Source organism: Hydra vulgaris, chromosome 07 (assembly GCF_038396675.1).
Source record: "Hydra vulgaris chromosome 07, alternate assembly HydraT2T_AEP".
Lineage (NCBI taxonomy): Eukaryota > Metazoa > Cnidaria > Hydrozoa > Anthoathecata > Hydridae > Hydra > Hydra vulgaris.
This window is the reverse complement of record NC_088926.1, coordinates 34810614-34831456: the sequence shown is the minus strand read 5'-3', so window position 1 is coordinate 34831456 and position 20843 is coordinate 34810614. Positions and strand designations below refer to the sequence as shown.

Genomic DNA, 20843 nt, shown 5'->3' with positions numbered 1-20843 from the left:
TAGTGTTCATATTGTTAAAAATATCAGAAATAATTTATTACACTGCAAAAAATTTGTCTTTCCATCATTTACTTATAATATAAAAGATGATGTCTATAGTTGTCCAGCTGGTTATATAACTTGGGGAGATTTTCATCTTCTACATTCTAAAGATGAACAACTTCAAGGTAATTTGAAAAAAGCTCCAAAAATTACATATCAAAGTCTTTACCCTGGTAATAAAAAGCAAAATGTTTCTCTTGCACTGTCGATTTTCGATGAAACAACAATTTCAAGTTTTAAAAGTTATTTTCCAGAACGAAATGACATTTCTAGTTTTGTAAGTATTTTTCAAAAATGGTGGACTGTTTGAAATTCAAAACAACAATTTAGTCCTAATAAACTTGTTAATGCATTTATTTTTGATGATGGTAAAAGCACATTTTTTAGGCAACTAGCTGACTAGATTGAACTTTGGCAGAAATCTCCATTTTTTACTTTATCATAACAAACATCATCTGCTCTTATTACAACTCTGCGTTCTCAAGCAATGCTTATAGACGAGCTTATCGAAGAAGAATATTTGTATGTACTTATTTCACGACCTCAAAGTGACCCTATAGAGCGTAGATTTTCTCAATATCGACAGATGAGTGGTGGGAGATTTCTAGTAAGTTTACTAGAAGTTCAACATTCAGAAATTATTTTTTCGTGTCGGACTTTTATTAAGGAGAATGTAAATTTTTGGGATGAAGATTTAAAGAACAATTATGATAAGCCAATTAATGATGAGTTAATAATAACATTAGATTTAAACTCAAATGAGATATCAGAATTAACTCTATCACCTGAAACAGAAGAAGTTGCAATAACAATTGCTGGTTATATAGCAAAGATTTTAATAAAAAGAAGCAAATGTAGCGATTGCAAGTTTATGCTTGCTACAGATGCAAGCAATATAAATATTTGTCCTTATCTACAAATACTTTCACGAGGTTGTCTTACAGTGCCTTCACTTTTATTTGATGGTTTCACATGTGGATGTTTTGCAGTCTTAGATAATCTTTCAAATTTAATAACTAAACAAGGTGCTAATGTATTAAGATGCATCAAACTTTGTCTTATCAAAATACTTTCCAACAGTTTGCTTTACTTGCGATTTACACAAAGAATTGGGGTTTAAATATGCAGTTTTTCGTGAATATTTTTTTATTTATAATATTCCTACTCGTGATATTATATTTATACTATCTATTTAGTGTATTTTACATGTTTTCTCTATAATTGCGCAGCCATCTCTTTTTATAATAGGCCTCTTAGAATAGGCCTCTAAAATGTAATATACACGACCGTGTAATATAGTAGGCCATGTTCCAACTCTAAACATCATTTATACTTCATAAAAATTGTTTGATGATATTAAATGCAGTTTTTAATTAACACCAAAGAAATTTTTAAAACAATTTGTATATGGCTTTAAAAGGGAATGGTCAACTTTAAATTTTCAAATATAATGGTCAAACTTTAAATTTTTTACTTTAAAGGAGTTGAGAAGCTACGATTCAAACCCGCCTATAATCCTTATACAGAACCAAGCATGGAAATTTTCAGCTATCATGAAGGTCTTTTAAAATTTTGGTATTATTTTAAGAAAAAGTTAGATATGTTGCTTTACTTCTTTATAACAATATGCCTTTACTTTTAAAGGGCTAAAAAAATGGGTTGAAATCGGCAATTCTGGTTTGTTCCGTCCTGAAATGTTACTTCCTATGGGTCTACCACAAAATGTATCTGTTATTGCTTGGGGAGTGTCTCTAGAAAGGTGAGCGTGACGAATTAATGATGATATTAAAAGTTATTGAATTATATTTAAAGTTAATATTTTGCTCAAAAGTCGTTTATAATCCTTATTATAAGTTGTATAAATTTCATAATGCCTATATTAACATCAAAATGTCTTTATTTTTATATATTTTACGTTCTAACACATGTATTGCTTTTTTTTTTAGGCCAACTATGATCAAATATGGAATAAAAAATATACGAGATTTGATTGGTCATAAATTAAACTTAGATGTAGTGCATACAAATCCAATATGTAGATTAGAAAAGAAATAGGTGTAAATAATTTTTTTATTCATCTAATCAAGCTTTTATCTGCGAATGTCAACTTATTCTGCGTGTATTCTGCGTATTATTTCTAATTTATACCTTGTTAAGCCTTTACTTAATATCATTTTTAACCTGCGCACTATGCGTCGCGCTGATAGAAAAAACGGAAATAGCCTTATAACTAGCGAACTGTTTAACATTTTGAAGTCATTTTTTTAACAAAGCATCAATTATGAGATATTGTTTGTTTATACATATATTTATTTAAAAAATCCGGTCTTTTTCAAAACCGGTTTTTCTGGCGGTTTATTTTCATTCCGGTTTTTTTGGCGGTTTATCCGTATTTATTCGATTTTTGATTAAAAAGACATAAAACCGATAGTTTTTGATATTTAAAACTCTAAGTCTGATATATCAGTTTATCTTTTTTAGGGGTTACAGGCATTTTTTGTCTCCTACTTATATTTTCATGTTAAATTAAAAAGGAAATAACATGCACCAGCACCTTGTCTAAAATGTATATTTTCATGTTAAATAAAAAAAGAAATAACATATAAGTATTTTATTATAAATAAAAGTGAAATGAATAAAATAGTTCCATTCCCTTCAATTGCAGAATAAAGGTTCTGATGCTAAAATAGGTTTTTAACAATATGTGGCTATGAAAATAACCGTTTTTTAAAACTTGCTTATCAATTATCTGTATTTATCAATTAGCTGTATTTATCAATTAGCTGTAATTATCAATTACAGCTGCATGGTTTAATAATACTTCCTTGATTTCTTTTCCTTATACGAACCATTAGTCTTTGACTTCCTAAAATTATTTAACAACAAACATTGAAATTTAAAAAAGTTTCATTATTGTAATAAATAGTATAGTTAAGATATAAACATTTAATATAGACATTTCACCACTTCCCTTCCTGACAAAAGATACCCTTATTTTTAATTGTGTTTTGAATAAGTGCTGGAATTTTTTTTTGTTTTCATTAAATTCTTGGCTGTTTTTTGGTGGAATTTTTCTTCCTTGTTTCACTGCAGGAAGTTTGCAAGCAGTATTGAAGGCCCGCTACATGCTGCATATCCACAAATGAAGACTGCAAACTTCAAGTTTTAATATATTCTTGTCTACAAGTTTATCTTTATTCCAAATAGTTTCCAAATTAAACTCCTTAGGACTTGCTTGACATACATGACAGCACTTAAATGCTAATTTTTTTTTAAGCATTTTTGATACCACATTAAGTGTTTTACCACCATTTATTGTAGTATAAATAGTTGACAAACTTGAAATTTTAACAAGTATTTTCATGAAGTGTAAACTTAATATTCTCTTAAGATAAATTTTCATTTTGAAAATGTTCAAACTTCTCTTGAATAAAACTAGCAGTCTCTTTGGCAAAACAAAACATAAAATAACGGGTTGCATCTGAACTATTTGGATTACAATTTTTCCATATTACCTTTTTTCCACTTCGAATCTTCAACAGCACAAACACTATGCTATACGCAGTGAAATCATCCACACCTCTCTTCATAGTTGCTGTATTCTGAAACTCAAATTGGTCACTCTGACCATCACCTCCCACTTTGCAAATAACGTATATGTTATCATGTTCCTCCTGTGCTAAAACTTTAATAGGATTATCTTCATCCTCCAAAAGATACTCAAACACTCTAGAAACTGAATGTTTGATCATATTGAAGAGACTACATTTTACTTCAGTTTCTGATTATTCCACATGCTCTGGATATGTCAATTTTTTGTATTCTTTTAACTTGGTTAAACCTGGAGGAACAAGATGATGATTTTGTGTAACAATTTTCTTAAATTCAGCCCATGTTCTGTCTGTAAGTTTCAAATTGCAAAAAGTATGCAATGATAAATTTGGACCATATAAAGTAGACTTGGGTGCAGTAAAGGGATTTGATGCAAATCTTTTTACAGCATGTTGAAGTTCTTCCAATTCTTTTATCTGAAGATTATCCGTTCTTTTACGTTTCATTCTACTCGTGATTTCTGAAAAAGATTTTCTAAGTTTTGGCGCACAAGGTGCAGTATATATACCTGCTTCAGGTGTTCCCATTGTTACAGTATTTCTTCTAAAACATGTATAAAATGTACATATATATATATATATATATATATATATATATATATATATATATATATATATATATATATATATATATATATATATATATATATATGTATATATATATATATATATATATATATATATATATATATATATATATATATATATATATATATATATATATATATATATGTAATATATATATATATATATAAATGTATATATATAAATGTAATACATATATATATATATATAATGTATATAATGTATGTAATGTATATATAACGTATATATAATGTAACTATAATGTATATATAATGTATGTAATATATATATATATATATATATATATATATATATATATATATATATAATGTATATAATGTAATATATATATATGTATATATATATATATATATATATATTACATTATATACATTATATTTATATATATATATATATATATATATATATATATATATAGAGAGAGAGAGAGAGAGAGAGAGAGAGAGAGAGAGAGAGAGAGAGATATGAAAGTTTGGAGTAAATTATACACTATGTATGTTAGACCTCATTTGAAATTCGCTATTCCGGTATGGTGTCCTTACTTAAAAGGTGACATCAAAAAAATCGAAAAAATTCAGCACAAAGCAACAAAAGTACCTCATAATTAAATAGGATTACCTTACGCTGAAAGGTGTCGTTGGCTCAATTTTATTACTTTGGAAACTCGCAGGAGACGTGACGACTTAATCCAACAGTTTAAGCTAGAAAACGGTTTTGAGAGTATCAATTGGCACAATCCACCAATTCGCAGATCATCTTCCAACGTCCTAATGCGTGAAATCACATATAATAATGCTTATCACAATTTTTTTACAAATCGTATTGTCAATGATTGGAATAACTTGCCGTCAGCATGCAAAAGGTTCCGTCAGTTAACGCATTTAAGAATAGAATTGACAAGTATTTTTTTTCTCCAGCTGCAAACAGTACATCTCTCGCTGAAGATGAGCTGCACGTTTATTAATTAATTCGTGCTTTAGCAGCTACAAATATTGGCTTTTTAGATACTATTTGTCATAGATGTAAACTTTAATTAAATGAAAGCAATCTTTTTTCCCTTTTTCCCAATTTTGATATCAACTTACTTGCTATGAATAATAATTGCTTTTTTTTTTTTTTACTTAAAGTTTATATTTCACAAACCATAAATTTTTGTATAATTTGTTGGTTTTGTTTGTTTGTTTTTTAATTATTTGTCATTTTATCTACGAGGACTTATTTAAATATATTACTATTACTATATATATATATATATATATATATATATATATATATATATATATATATATATATATATATATATATATATATATATATATATATATATATATATATATATATATATATATGTATATATATACACAATATATATTATATATTGTGTATACATATATATACACAATATATATACACACACACACATGCACACACACATACACACCCACGCACGCACGCACACACAAACACATACACACACATATATATACATACGCATTATACGTACCTGTTTAATAGGGTGGTCCTTAAAGCAATAAAAAATTTTTTTTTTGAAATGTTAAGCTCCCACCCTTTTAAAATGTTCCTTTGGGTAACAAGAGAGCCTGCAAAAAATATTTATGCAATCAGACAGTGTTGTGAGGTCGCCCAGCTTGTCTTTTTATAGGGTATAGCAAACATGAACACCGATTACGATTATTCCGAAAAGAGTAATTGACTGAAGTGACAGTTCAACAGTATTCTTATTAGTGTTTGTAACTTATAGTTAATGTAATGGCAGTGTAGAGATATAGTATTACTAGTGTAGTGTGTTGTAATTGTTCAATGTTCAAAATCACCACAGTAATGACTAAATTAGCAGGCCTATAAGACAGTCTGTGCCTGCAGTGTTGACTTGAGGCAATCCGGGTAGCGACGTCGGTGATCGGCCACAACTTGCAGAAGGAATTGGAACTGGTCCTCATCATGGGTTATGAGTTTATTTAACTCCTGCACAAGGGCTACACCCCGTTCAGCATTGTCATTTGTGACCAGAAGTTTGTTCACAATTGTTGTGCTTTGCTTGTAATCATCTCTGCCTTCCCATGTTTCGGGGTCCGCGCACAAGAAATCAGAACCAATGTGGAGACTGCTGAGAAGATCACGAGTGTTTGAAGTTACGAAGTCCTCTAAGTTGTGTTGCGATGACTCGCTGGCTTTTAGAATGATTCGTTTTGGACCAGGTTGAACAGATTGTTTGGACTGTAGTGCATCCACCATGTTTCGTTTTGTCTCGGATGAAACGTTTGGATCGAAAAAGGCAAGGCCCACTAAATATTCCGACAGATACCACAAGTGATGTTCGAGCTTCTTGCAAGTAGCTATGGCAATTTTTTCGTCAAACTGCCTGTAGCTGTAGAGATTCTGAAGCAGTTGAAGGTCATTACGAGGAGCGCTGGCAGCCAGTGGTGCAGTGAACCAGGCTTTCAGATATATGATGACTGTGAAGACGCACATTTTACGGAGGCTTTTCTCTTCAAATGCTGTGAGCTTAAATTGTGACCGGAACATCCAGACTTTGAGTGAGTATATAACTTTCGACATCCATCTAGCGTGATGCATGGCACCTGGTGCCATGAAGTTGATTCCACGTGCAGGATCAGGTGAACCTCCGAGAAAGATGATGGACAGCTGGAGGAGTTCACAATAGTCGTCTCGCACTGACTCACGGAGCAACTGGCTATGAGCAAATTCCAGTGTTTCCTGCTTCACTGCGTACGGAATTTCACCCAACTCTGAGCCTGTCTCATACTTTGTCTGATCCAAAACAGACCATTTCTGCTGAAATCTTTTAAAAAGCAGAACCTCTGGGGCAGACGAGGGGGTAAGGCGTGCTGTAAATGCAGCTCCGGCCAACAGCTCCATTATATGATGGCGACATGCCAAGTACAGCAAATCCTTGCCAAGTGCTCGCTCAATTTCAACACAGGCCCCAATGTGAATTCCAGTATTTGAGCTGGTTGTGTCGAAACACATTCCAATAACACGATCTTGGACTCTCCACTCTTGAAGTGCTTGGACTACCGCTGACGCCTGATTTTTTCCTGTTCCACCAACCATCTTGCTTACCTTCAACAACTGACAGACACCAAAACCTGTAACTATTATTGGAAGGCGGTCAACATGATCTTTGCCACAAAGATCCTGCATTAACTTGCCATCCCAATGTACTGTCAACGGTACATCACTTGACAAATTGTTCTTCAAAGCTGCTGCAATTTCCGACCGATATCTCTCACGTCCACGCTTTATAGTGCTACGGTTTATACTGAGGTCGCTGATGTCATATCCCAAACTTTGAGCAGTTTCAGCAATGACGAAAGTGGCTTTCCTGTCGCTCATTTTGGTGCGATCTAATGCAGCAGCTAACTGAGGTGTTATTACTTTTTTCGTTGCTCTTATTTTTTTTTTTGGTGGAGTACAGAACTTATGCGCACTGAATTCACCATCATCATCGATGCGCTCTTCTTCACTGATGTAGTCTTTTTCATCCAACACTGCACTGGCTGAAGCCTGAGCCCATTGGTCCTTCGCTCGTTTTCTTCTAGCATTTTCCAGCTCAGTACGCTTTGCCTTCCGTTCTTCCTTGGCTACCAGTGCTGTGTCGATTGAGCCCATATAACCTCGTCGACCAGGTTCCCGCTGTGCGGCAAGAAACTCGAGATCTTCCTGAATTTTTATCATCGTGACAGCGTTAGCGTGAGCGATATCAAGGAGATCGTTCATTTTGCCACAAAATTGGGTTTCATTTGATGTATGCGACTTCGACTGGCGTGTTTTGTGCTTTTTCAGAGTTGACCATTCCTTATACAGTAGCTCCAACTTGGCAATGGCATAATCCTTCCGGCAAGTTGGAATACGAGCAATGTTCCAGACTTTTGTCACCTCTTCAATCACATACGATGATGCTTGGCGTGTTGTGAGTCCAAGATTGAGATGATGATGACAGAAAAGCCCTAGTGCTTCACCATTTGATGCAAGGCGGATGCTGGAAACTGCAGTAGTTGGTTCACCCAGGAGATATAGTGCCGACTTACTACGTGTTGTCATGTTTCGCCTACAAAGTGAAATAAAGAACAAATAAAGTTCACACAGTGCGATGGGACATGCGTTAGGCCCATAGGCTATTTCTTAAAATGATAAAATGGTCAATCGCTCATGAAATTCATATTAATTGTAGAAAGTGTTGAGTGATGCAAAATTAATAAGTAGTAAATTGCTTTCAATGCCTAAAAAAAATTACAGCAATTGATTTTTTGCGCTGCCTACAAATACAACGAATGACGCAATACAATTTCAACTGGTCAAGGAGCAAAAAACAAAATGAAATGATAAATTTATACTCACTAGTCCTGGTTTGAAGATTCCTTTGAGTCCTTGTATTGTATTTACTGAGTTGAATTGCAGATAGTGAGACGTTTCTATTGCATTAACTGGTAATTATCTCACAAAACACGTATTAATATTTTGAAAAATGACGTTTATGCTAAATGACGTCAACCAACATGCATCAAAGAATACTTATTACTTAATTAGTTGATGGTTGATATTACTAAACACCTGAATCGACCACAAGGTGAAAGTGTTGATTAGTTTCAATGTTTCATGAACAAGTTTCATAAACTAATTTTTTTTTTAAATAAGCCAAAATAACATTTATAGAACATGCTTGGGCGACCTCTAAACATCAACCAAATGTATAAATATTTTTACACAAACATCTTATCATATAAACGAACAATTCTAGGGGGTGGGAGCACAACATTTCAACTTTTCATTTTTAAGGACCACCCTACTGTTTAATTTCAGTCCAAGAGCTTCAAGTAATAATTGGCCCTCCTTCCTTTTTTGTTCACCCTGCTTGATGAGCTGGGTACCCTGCTGAATTAGCTTTTCACCCTTTTAAAATAAGCTTTCCCCCCTCATATTTCCTTATCTGTTTCTCAGGGTCTTTTTCTATGCTATATATATATATATATATATATATATATATATATATATATATATATATATATATATAACATTTTACTTTAAAAGTAATAAAAAACTTACGAGACATAATTTGTATTTTATTTTTTTATCCAAAAAATCTTTGTATTTAGTGAAGAACAAACTGCTTTTTTTCCCACATTTGTTAAAGTTTTTTATCTACTCAAAAGCCAGTCTTCGAAAAATTGTGAAACTAACCATACAGCCAGCATTATTTAGTGCAATAAACTTAGAAAGCAAAAATTTGGCACAGGCTTTAAAATCTTTTCTTAAGAATACATGTGTTAAAAGTTGACGAAGAATGAATGTAGCCATTTTGATAATTTATAAAATCCATCGCAAGGTAAAACTGTATGTTATTGAACTACGGAATTTTCATTTACTTAATTTTTTTGCTGATTTAAAAAATCAGCAAAAAAATGCTATGCAAAACCCTTTTTTTTCTATTTCTAGTTTTATATTCAACTAAATATATGATTATTTTAATTTCGCATAAAAATAATATAAAAATTTAACACTTATCATATACCTTAAAAGGATTTTAACAAAAATGCGAGTTTTTTAAAACCTTGAAAAAACCCTTAAAATATCTAAAGATTAAAAAAATAAGAAATTTTTTTTTTATAGAGAATTAAAAACTGAATGCAAAAAAGTTTAAATATGAAAAATCACTAAAAAATATGTACAAAATCCTATTATCGCTAAGCGACGCATAGTGCTGCGGTCCAATTTAAAGGTAAAAGATAAAACATCCTTAAATTCTTTTAAAGACTTTTATAAATCGAATATAAATTTTCAAAAACAAAGCAAAAAGAATGCGTTGACAGGTAGTCGATCAAATCTATGATGTGATTTGTCTATGTGAACACTTTAGTTGGTATATTTGATGACCTTGCTTAAAAACAGCTTGGAAATTTTTATTTATCTTACTTTTAAAAAAAATGCTCCATTTGCGCACAAGAAACTTCAAAGATCGATAAATAAGTTTAAAACCATTGTAATTACCTGAATTACTTTGAACTACAATTTTTTATTACGTTTATTTTAAAGTTCACTGTTATAAAACAATATGGATTTCAAATATTAGCATATACAAATTTCTCTCAGGGTTTTTCCATGATCTTAAAACATTTGATGAGTTCCTAGTATTATCAACAACAAAAAACTTTAAAAGGGGTCTTAAAAGTAGCGAAATTTAAATAAATTTTCAAGATTAAAGTGCATTTTATTGAAGAGTTATTTTATATGATTTTAATGCAAAAAAAATATCTTTATTTAACAAAAAAATTGTTTTTAAATATGTGATGTTTTGAGTGTGTTCGCACTCAAATACACTGCGTCGTTATTGTGAGCTGATGACACTTGAAGATTTCATTTTGATCTATTTAAAATGAAATTAAAAAAAAATTTGTAAAAGAGTCTTTTAGTTAAGTTATCCGTTATAATAATTATAACATACCCTTATTTTAAATGAATAATATTAGTTAAAATGGTTTCAAATAATTTATTATTGATATTGATTTAAAAAAAGAGGAAATTACAATTCTATGCTATTTCGAAAAAAATATCTCTGAAACTCTACCAGAAAACAATGAACATTTAAATGGCTTAATGCCTAAATTAAATGCTAGTAAGCCAAACTTAATTGATTTTTTAATTTTATCTGTTTAATAACTATATTTTTAATGAGCATGTTTTAATAATAGGATTTAGTATTAGTATCAGTATTAAGAATTGCAGTAACTGGTGTGAGTCAGTGAGTGTGGTATTAACACACTATGACAGCTGATTTGCTTGATTGGTGCTCATCCAGCAATCAAGACCTGCTTTAAAACTGTTAACTGATTGTGCTTTAACCAACTCGCTCGGCAAGCTATTCTACAAATTAGCCGATCTATTATATAAAAAGTTTTCACGACAGGCTTGCTTAGTGATTTCTTTGACATATTTAAAGCTGTTACCTCTCGTTTGAGTTTGTTGAATACTAATTTTTTTGATTGTTTCCAAATCGTTAAAACCGTTAAAGAATTTAAAAAGTTGAATCATATCTCCTCGTTGCCTCCTTTTTGTCAAGGTAGTTAAGTCGAGAGCTTTTAGACGATACTCATACACGATATTTTGATGGTATTAATCGAGTTGCACGATGTTGTACTCTTTCTAATAACTCAATTGCTTCCTTTCGAATAGGTGACCTAACTTGTACTGCAAACTCTAACAGTGGCCGCACAAAAGAAACGTAAAGTATTCTCAGCAGTCTAATATCTAAGCAAACAAAGCATTTTCTAATCCGACCCAACATTTGGTTGGCTTTGCCTACGCATTTTATAACATGATTTTTCCATTTCAGATTGCTTGAGAAGATTACTCCAAGATCACATTCAGATTCTGTTATGTTTAACTTTTGATCATTGATATAAAGGGGTGATTTTTTGTTATTTCGGCCAAAGTGCATGACCATACATTTTGAAATATTAAATTTCAAAAGCCAGTCTTGAGTCCACTTAAAAGCTAAATCAAGATCTGATCGGAAAGAAAGAGTTGATGCACTGGAAAGCATTTCACTCAAAATTTTGGTGTCATCTGCATACGGCTTGGTTAGATTTTTTAGAGTTTCAGGCAAATCGTTTATAAATAGTACAAACAAGTGTGGTCCAATTACTGACCCTTGTGGTACACCACTGGTAATTTCCGCCCAAGAGGATACATTTTTGCTTAACACAACTTTTTGTTTTCTTTCTTTTAAAAATGCCTTCACCCTAAGAAAGATTAGTGCGGTTTATGTATACGATATAAGTGTGGCAATACTTCTGAGGAAGCGAATACTTCACATATTCAAAGCAAAATAAGAGCACGGGAAGAAAAACAGGTCGACAAGGATCACGCTGAACATGTATATGCCTTAGATCTGGAAGCGATATTGCTTAGTACAATTCTAAAAGCATCGACTCTTTATTATAAGAAAAAGCTAATAGTTCACAATTACACTATCTTCAATTTAAAAACCAAAGATAGCTATTGTTATTTGTGACACGAAGGAGAAGGTGGGGTTACATCCAATGAATTTGCTTTTATTTTGTATAGCTTTCTTGAAACCAAAGCAAACGTGTTTCCTGGTGAAGAAGTAATTTTATATAGTGATGGATGCAACTATCAAAATCGTAATTCACTGCTTGCAAATTCTCTATTACATCTATCCCAGATAAAAAACATTACTATCACCCAAAAAATTTTGGTATCCGGACATACACAAATGGAATGCAACAGCGTGCATTCGGCTATTGAAAGAAGCATTCAAATAGGGACATGTACACACCTGCTTGTTATTTGTCTGCATTAAAAAGAGCGAAAACAAAACCTTATGAAGTTGAGTATCTAGAAGATATTTTCTTTAAAGACTTTTCAAATTTACGGTATTAAACATCATTTTGTCCAAGTTGGTGATCCAACTGCAATGGATTTACGTGCCATTCAGTATATATCAGATGACCAAATCTACTATAAATTAGATTTTGATGATGACTGGAAGTGTTTAGAAAAGCGCAGTATAAAAATCAAAACTGTTGTAAATGCTACAATAACGCCTTTATATAAGTTACCTTGGCCCATTAAAAAAAAAAGCAAATATGACCATTTGCAGGAAATAAAAAGTTTAATTCCTGTAGATTATCACTTTCTATGATAACTTACGATTTGAAGATTAATAAATTTTTACATTAAAAAAAAGTGCAATTTAGTCTTAATTTTAACCAAATATTTACTTAAATACAACGTTATTCTTTATTTTAATTAAACTTTTTAGTTGCATTTATGTATTTTTTGTGTATTGGTAACTTAATCTTGTAAATGTTAATTTAATATGTTGAAATTTGTAAATTAATAAAAAATTATAAACCTACTGTCTTAATAATTGCACAAAAAATCTGTATAAAACCTTTTAAGTCTTTTTTTAGGCTATTTAATCCATTTAATTGCAAGAAAAATTGGTATTTGTGTATTAATTATTAGTAATTACACTTATTTATGAAACTCAATTTAAAAAAATCATTTTGGTGGGTCTATTGTATTTATTATTAGTTTATTGTGTCTCCTGTAAAATTTGTAAAAAAGGACATAGAAGGTATTGATAGTAAGCCGACGAATAGATAAATCAAAATGAGGTAAAACAATTCTATTCCAAAATAATAATACAAAATTGATTTAATCTTGTTTTACGAAACAGTTCGTTTACAAAATTATTATTTTTTAAGTTGTATTTGTTTATGGGCTTCAAGATAAACAGATTTTTAAAAACTAATAGACATAAATTGTTTTTCCACATTTAAATCAAACGGAAGACTTTAAATACATTTAGTTCATATACATTGAGTATTCTCATTTCTATAAATTATATTCTAGAATGTGAAAACCGATCTGCAAAATTATTTAACCGGATAGCGTGTTTTTGACGGCTAACTTTTGTTTGTGCTCCCACTAACTGCAATTATATAATTTATATAACTGTGAACAAATAAATAATAGAGTTGCGTTAAAATTTTTTAATTTAAATTTATTCTGGCTTTATATTAGGTTCCAATACTTTTGGAAACTTTCGTACAAATATAATTAATATGTTGTTTATATGTAATGTTCTATTCAAGGAATACACCTAAGAACTTCGTAACTACATCTCTTTTTATTTCAACTTGATCAATATAAGTTTGTGGCAAATTTGTGGGTAAAGATCGCTTTTTTGGCGAGTGGGTGAAAAAGAACCCATTTTGTTTTGTTTATATTTTAAGGGTTAATTTGTTAGGTTTGAACTTTTTCCAGTTCGATATTCATAGTTGTGTAGATTTAATAAATATTATTAGGAAGAAATAGGTTTGTATCATCTGCAAACATGGTACTTAAAAGTTTTGAGGCTTTATATGTAAACCAGAAACAAAAGTGGTCCTAAAATAGAATCTTGCGGAACACCACAGGATATATCTAAGAAATTTTTTTAACATATCAATACAATGGACAAATTGTTTTCAATAACATATTTAAGGGTAACGAATTTAAGCATGATTTTTGTTTTCCAGTGACTTCTTTTATTATTTTCCAAGTTCATTTGGAATTATTTTTAGTTTTATGAAGAAGTTTTGAGTAGTAACCTTTTTTTAACTTTTTTCGGACTTTTTTAAACAAGTTTTTGTAATCTTTGCATAATTTTTCAGCCTGGGGTGATTTTGTTTTTAAATATTTAATGTATAACTTTTGTTTCATTTTTGATGATTTTTAAAATCCCTTAGTAACCCAAGGAGTAACCCTTAGTAACCCTTTTTAATCCCTTAGTAACCGAAGGAGAATTTAAGTTTTTTGGATTAATAATTCTTTCACAAATTGGAAAGTTAGGATCATAAATAGAATAAAATGTTTTAAAAAGTTTTCGTAAATGACTTTTGCATTATTGCTGTGTTTCCAATGCAATAATGATAATTGTTCTACATTGGTGTGGTCAAAAATAGCTTTTTTTTATTTTTTTTGTTTTCTTTAACATTTTTTTCAGAGTTTGACTGAATGGTCAGATTTATTTATTTTAATAATACCTTTTTGAATATCATTGTTAAAAATATTAGTTGTGATGATGTTATCTAGCAGATAAGCTAAGTTTGCTGTCACTCTAGTAGGGCGATTAATCAGGAGTACAGCTCCAGCTTTAAATATTGAATCGTAGATATTTTTAGTTTTGAAGTCGTTGTAATAGAGAAAAAAATTCATATTTAAGTCTCTGATAAGAAAATTCTTTTTTTTTCCTTTAATTTCTTTCTTAAATAGATTTTGTTGAAGAAAAATGCTCCAGTTTTCGCTTATTCCATCAGGGAGTCGATAACAACAGTTTAATAAGATGTTTTTTGTATTACTGTTTAATATTTTAACAGTAAAAATTTCTTTATTGCCATCAGAAACGCCTAAATCATTCTCTAACCCTAACCCAACCCTAACACAATGTGCGATACTTTCATTTACGTAGATAAGAACTCCACCACCACGTTTATTATTTTGTCTCTTTAAAGAGATTAATTCAAAATTAGGAAGATGAAAAATTAAGTTACCAAAAATTGTTTGAGTTCCAACTTTCAGTTAAACAAATAATATTAAAAGGTTTTTAGTTTCTTCTATAAGATTAAGAAACTTATCAAAATTACGACTTAGGTTTCTTATATTATTGTGGAGGATTTGTATCTGATCATAATTTTTGTCAATAAATATCGTTAAAAAAAAATCTTCTAATTCACTTGGATAATGATACGGGCAATCAGTAATTAAATCATGATAATAATTTATGTCTGGGTCTACGTTTTCGTCCGACAAAAATTGTTAACTTCTAAGAAATTGAAGTTTAATGATTCAAAATCGTTTGTTTCCGACGCAATAAGCGTAAGATTAGAAGAATTTTTTTACTTAAATAATATAATATTTTCATCGGAAAACTCGTAAATTAAAATTTCCTCCATTTTAAAAAAAAGGAAAAATAAAAAAAGAAAGAAACGTTGAAAAAATAAAAAAATATTTTATTTATAATCTTCCGATTATATTCTTTAACGACTAGCTTATCGTATACGATAACGGCGTATTTTACTTTTTATCGTATACTATAACGGCATATTTTATATATTGCAAAATTGATATATTACTACATAATGTAGACAAAATAAGTTGTAGAGTTATTACCTATTAGCTATAAACTATTATTTCTAATTTAATGCTTTTAAAATTATATTAGAAACTTAGGGATAAATTACGTCCAAAAACTACGTAACGCAAACTTTCACAATAAACAAAACAAAAAAGATCAAAAGTTTTCCCTCGCAGAGTCTTAATTTAAATAAAAAGTTAAAACAACCCATTAAGTTTAATGAAAACACCGCGTAAAAGAGCCTAATATCTCCTACTGGCGTTTTTTAAATATATTTTGTGTTGCGTAATTTATGGACGATCCCTTACTGTAATTATCAAATGATAATAAGACGTTGCTATAACATTATGCATGACATTTTATGACATATGCATGACATTTCATCAGATTACAACATAAGAATAACATAAAAAATTTGTTATAGCGACGTACACTGAAAATATTTGTTTAAACTAACTTTATATTGGATTATTTAATTCCACTACTAAGCAGGTTAGAAAAATGTTGTTCATAAAGTTCGATTTAATATATGGATAGAAGAAAGATAATAAACTAAAATGTGCGTATACATATATATATATATATATATATATATATATATATATATATATATATATATATATATATATATATATATATATATATATATATATATATATATATATATATATATATATATATATATATATATATATATATATATATATATATATATATATATATATATATATATATATATATATACTATTTTAATAAACATAGGTCAAAATAGGCAAGGTGCTATTTTATTCCAAAAAGAAGGGCCACGGAAATACTTGATCAAGAACCTTTTTTTGCCGATAGGTTTTTCTCGAATACGCAGTTTAGACATGTTTTTGGTTTTATTATATATATGAATCTTATGCTTTTAGCAAATTAATTAGAAATATTATTGGTTCCTGGTATCAAAGATATGTTTGTCAATAAAAACTTCTAAACTTCCTTTTTAAAACCAAAACGAATTTTTTTATTTTCTCAATTCATTTTAATAAAAAGCATGCTTACATTTTCATATGATTATAACAAGTGCAAAAATTATGGTTTTTAAATTGAACGCTTCGTAAAGATCATTTATGTATGTTGTAAAAAGAAGTGGGCCCAAGTATGGACACTTTTATGACCTTATAGGACACCACATAAGGTGTTTATTAATGTTTGGGCTGCTTAAAAAAAAGTTAAATATTTGTTAATGTTAAAAATATTATTATTTAATAAAAAACGAGACTTTAGCGAAAACGAAAAACGATTTTATCTAAATCAGTATTTTGAGCGTTTAAAAGCAGCATCTTAGTTAAAAACAAAATTTTTGCCTAGAGTATCTTAGTTAAAAACAGTTAACGATGTAACAGTAAACGATGAACAAACTTTAACAAAACCCATCATAAATGTTTTAACTGTTTTAGCTGAATGTTTTGAAAACATAAACTATATACTTTTAGTTGTTTTAGTTTGTACTTCAGCAATTCCCAACCTTTCTGATGCCGCAACTCCTTGATATTGTTTGCCAAGATGTGGTAACTCCAACAGTAAAATTATTAAAGTTGCTCTTAAATCACTGCATTTTTGCAGCTAACTACTATGTTTTTTAACTTCTAAATATCTGATTTTATTTATAGACACCATGTTGTTTTGCTACAAATATTTTATAATGGGTTTGTAATTATTTTTTCTACAAAACAATTTTTTTATATGTTTTGTTTAATATTTGCAAGGGAATAAAACGTATACGCATTTTATAACGCCTAAACTTTAAGTTCTTCAGCTTTATAACACAATTGTTTTGAATAGTGTTCCGATTGTGTTGTAAAGCTTCGGCTTTAAAGTTTCGATTGTGTTTGACTCTTAATTGTATAAAGTTCATTGCGCAATGCACACCTAAAATATTGTAAACTATACGATATTTTATATGTGCATTATACAATTAAGAGTCACACAATCGAAGCTATTATCTTTAAAGTTCAGGTTAAAAAATTACTTTAGTAAATAAGAACACTTTAGTCAGAGTTGGAGTATCGCTTAAAGCTAAAATGACGAAAAGAAACAAGTGACCAAAAATTAGTAATTAAAATATTTTCAGAAGGTCTAATGGCAACCCCCGTTGAGGTCGCAACCCATAGGTTGGGAACTGTTGTTCTACTGCAAGTAGTAAAAAAACGGCTTTAAGTCTTTCACTAGTAGCAGCTGAAAACGTATCAGAGGAATACAATAAGTAAAGTTTAAACTAACGGGTTGGCATTATTGAGCATTCACAGTGATATAGAAGTATCTGTTGATGATACTATAGAAAATATGGTTAGAATAAATGACCACCGTACACTGATAATAAATACTATTTTTAATGTTTGCTTAATAATTACTTATAAAAATCAGTTAATTCTAGATAAATATTTAGAAGTTAAAAGCATATTAAAACAGTTTATGACTACCTTGTAGTGTAAAATTCACATCTTATTATTAACTTATTAAAGACTAAGAGTCTTTTTTTAATTGTTCTTTGACAATACTTTTTTTAAATAACTACTTTCGAGTTCTAAAAGGTTCATTAAAGCTTATTCTTCTGTAAATCAATAATTTGTTTCAATACATTACGAAACGTGGACCACGAAGTATTAGGCAGGTGTGATACCAAAGATGTTTAAATATTTGATACTTTTTGAACATCTAAGTAAAGGCTTTTTCTTTAAATGAGCAGAATAAGATTTTAAAAAAATTAATTATGCTAATACAATTATTTATCATTATAACTATTTTTATTCTTATCATAACTTACTATCTAATTTATTTTCAAAACTAAATAAAAAAACGATCGAAATGCATTTAAAACATTAAACAAAGCGGTTTATTTACTTCAAACTTATAAGCATAAAAACTAATAAAAAAAATATTTAACTTACCAATCAAAAACGTTTTATTTGTTTTGATTGTTATTTTTAAAAACTCATTCTTATTTTATATTGTTATCTTAAGTTACATTTGAAATATCTGAGTTCTGAAAGCAAATTCATTCAAATATTAAAAAAATCATATATAGTTGCTATAATGCCTGCTGAATCCTCCCTATTGTTAAAAAAAGACAATATTTCTATTAGAGTACTTGAGTTGCATCACAGAGAAGAAGCTTTAAAAGTTTTGGCAGAAGCATTCTGTACGGAACCTGCATGCGCTGATATTGCAGAGTTTCATCCTAATCTGGCAGCTAGTTTTTCAGACTGGTTAGAGTTTGTTGGTTACTTAATAGACTACGGTTGCACTAATGGAATTAGTGTTGTTGCTATTGACGACGATGCAAACCGAATTGCTGCAGTTTATATAGTAAGAGATAATATGTTTGTGCCATGTGGATTTGAGGAAAAATACAACAGCGATGAAAAGTCTTTAACTCCTTGGATGAATTTTCAGTGGTATGCAGATAAACAAGCTTTAGGTTTAATGCCAGAATTAGCAGAGCCTGGAAAAACTGCTGATTTGTGGTTTCTTGGAGTTCATCCCGATTATAGAGGAAAAAAACTGTCAAATGAATTAATCAATTGCCTTCTACCATTAGTAAAACGTGCAGGTTTCAAATATGCTTCAATTCAAGCCACTAATGCTTTTACTTCGAAAGCTGCAGCTTGGAACAAGTTTGAAAAAATTTATAGCATTCATACTAAAGACTGGCTTTGGAAAGGAGAACCTATTTTTGAACACACAAAAGAACCTCATGTAGAGTGGAGTGTTTGGGTAAAATTACTTAATGATTGAATTTTTTTAGATCTTATAGCAAGTTCGTTAAATATTTATTTTTAAAAATTCTTAAAAAGATGTAATTTTAAAAATGATATTTTATTTACCAATATTTTATTCAAGTTTTTTGTTTGTTTGTTTAAATTATGACTTTTAGCTTTATTTTAGTTTTTATTTTATTACGGCGACTTTTTTAAAAGCGCTAAAACTATTTTTAAAGTAAACCAAAAAAAATTTTTTTGCATTAAACATGCTTTGCTTATAAAATAATGGATGTGTTCCCATAACTTTTAATGCACACTAACTGCTTTTAATGCACCCAAACTGCTCTCTCTAATCAACGAATTATATTTATTAAAAAAATATATATTTATATAAACAAATTTGTAACAATTCAAGTTCCCTTGCAAAGGTTATAAACTAATCTAATGTATGCACCTAGCAATTCGGATATATTATTAAATGCCGTTACACATTTTTATTATTTATGTTGTTTTGTGATTAATCTAAAAATACGTGTTAATGCTGCTTTCTCTCGGTTGGTTGTTTAGTGATGTAAAAATGTGTTAATACTGCTTTTAAACGCTCCAAATACTGATTTAGATAAAATCGTTTTTCGTTTTCGCTAAAGTGTTGTTTTTCATTAACAAATAATAATATTTTTAACATTGACAAATATTTAACTTTTTTTTAAGCTGCCCAATCATAAAGAACTGGAACAAACAAATATGTTTATACACAAAAATAATTTTTTCAATCATAAAATAAGTTTAAAATATGTTTAAAATTTTATTTATAAACTAATAAGCACGCAACTTCCATAAGCCATACTTGGATCCAATCAACAATAATATCTATGTTTAGAGGCAAAGTTAGCTTTTCGTAGTGTTTATAGTAATTTTTTTTCTGAATACATTTTACAAGTGTCTTAGCTGCAAACGTATTTAAAAAGTTGCTGATAAAGTTCATAAGTAGTGTTGGATCAAAGACTGAATCCTTCTTTCAGAACGCCATTTGAATTCGTTTCTATTCAGATGTAGAATGAAAGACTTCAATCAAACATGAACCATAACGTTTAATTAATTTATATTTTTTGTAATCTTCAATTAGAAACTTTATTAAATGCTTTGACAAAG

The 20843-nt window shown here is 29.5% G+C and overlaps 2 protein-coding genes across 2 annotated transcripts in view; both read left to right on the top strand.

Annotated features, from left to right (window-relative positions):
• LOC100208494 (phenylalanine--tRNA ligase alpha subunit) overlaps positions 1–2107 on the top strand; it is a 32144-nt gene extending 30037 nt beyond the window's left edge. Inside the window, exons 11-13 of the mRNA XM_065801709.1 lie at positions 1524–1601; positions 1687–1801; positions 1989–2107. Coding sequence (XP_065657781.1) covers positions 1524–1601; positions 1687–1801; positions 1989–2097 — 302 coding nt within the window. The 3' untranslated portion in view covers positions 2098–2107. The remainder of the gene's footprint in view (positions 1–1523; positions 1602–1686; positions 1802–1988) is intronic.
• Positions 2108–19023: 16916 nt separating this feature from the next.
• On the top strand, positions 19024–19725 carry LOC105850130 (uncharacterized). Its single transcript, XM_065802135.1, has one exon. It carries the CDS (start codon positions 19024–19026, stop codon positions 19723–19725), a length of 702 nt encoding a protein of 233 aa, XP_065658207.1.
• The last annotated feature ends 1118 nt before the right edge of the window (positions 19726–20843 follow it).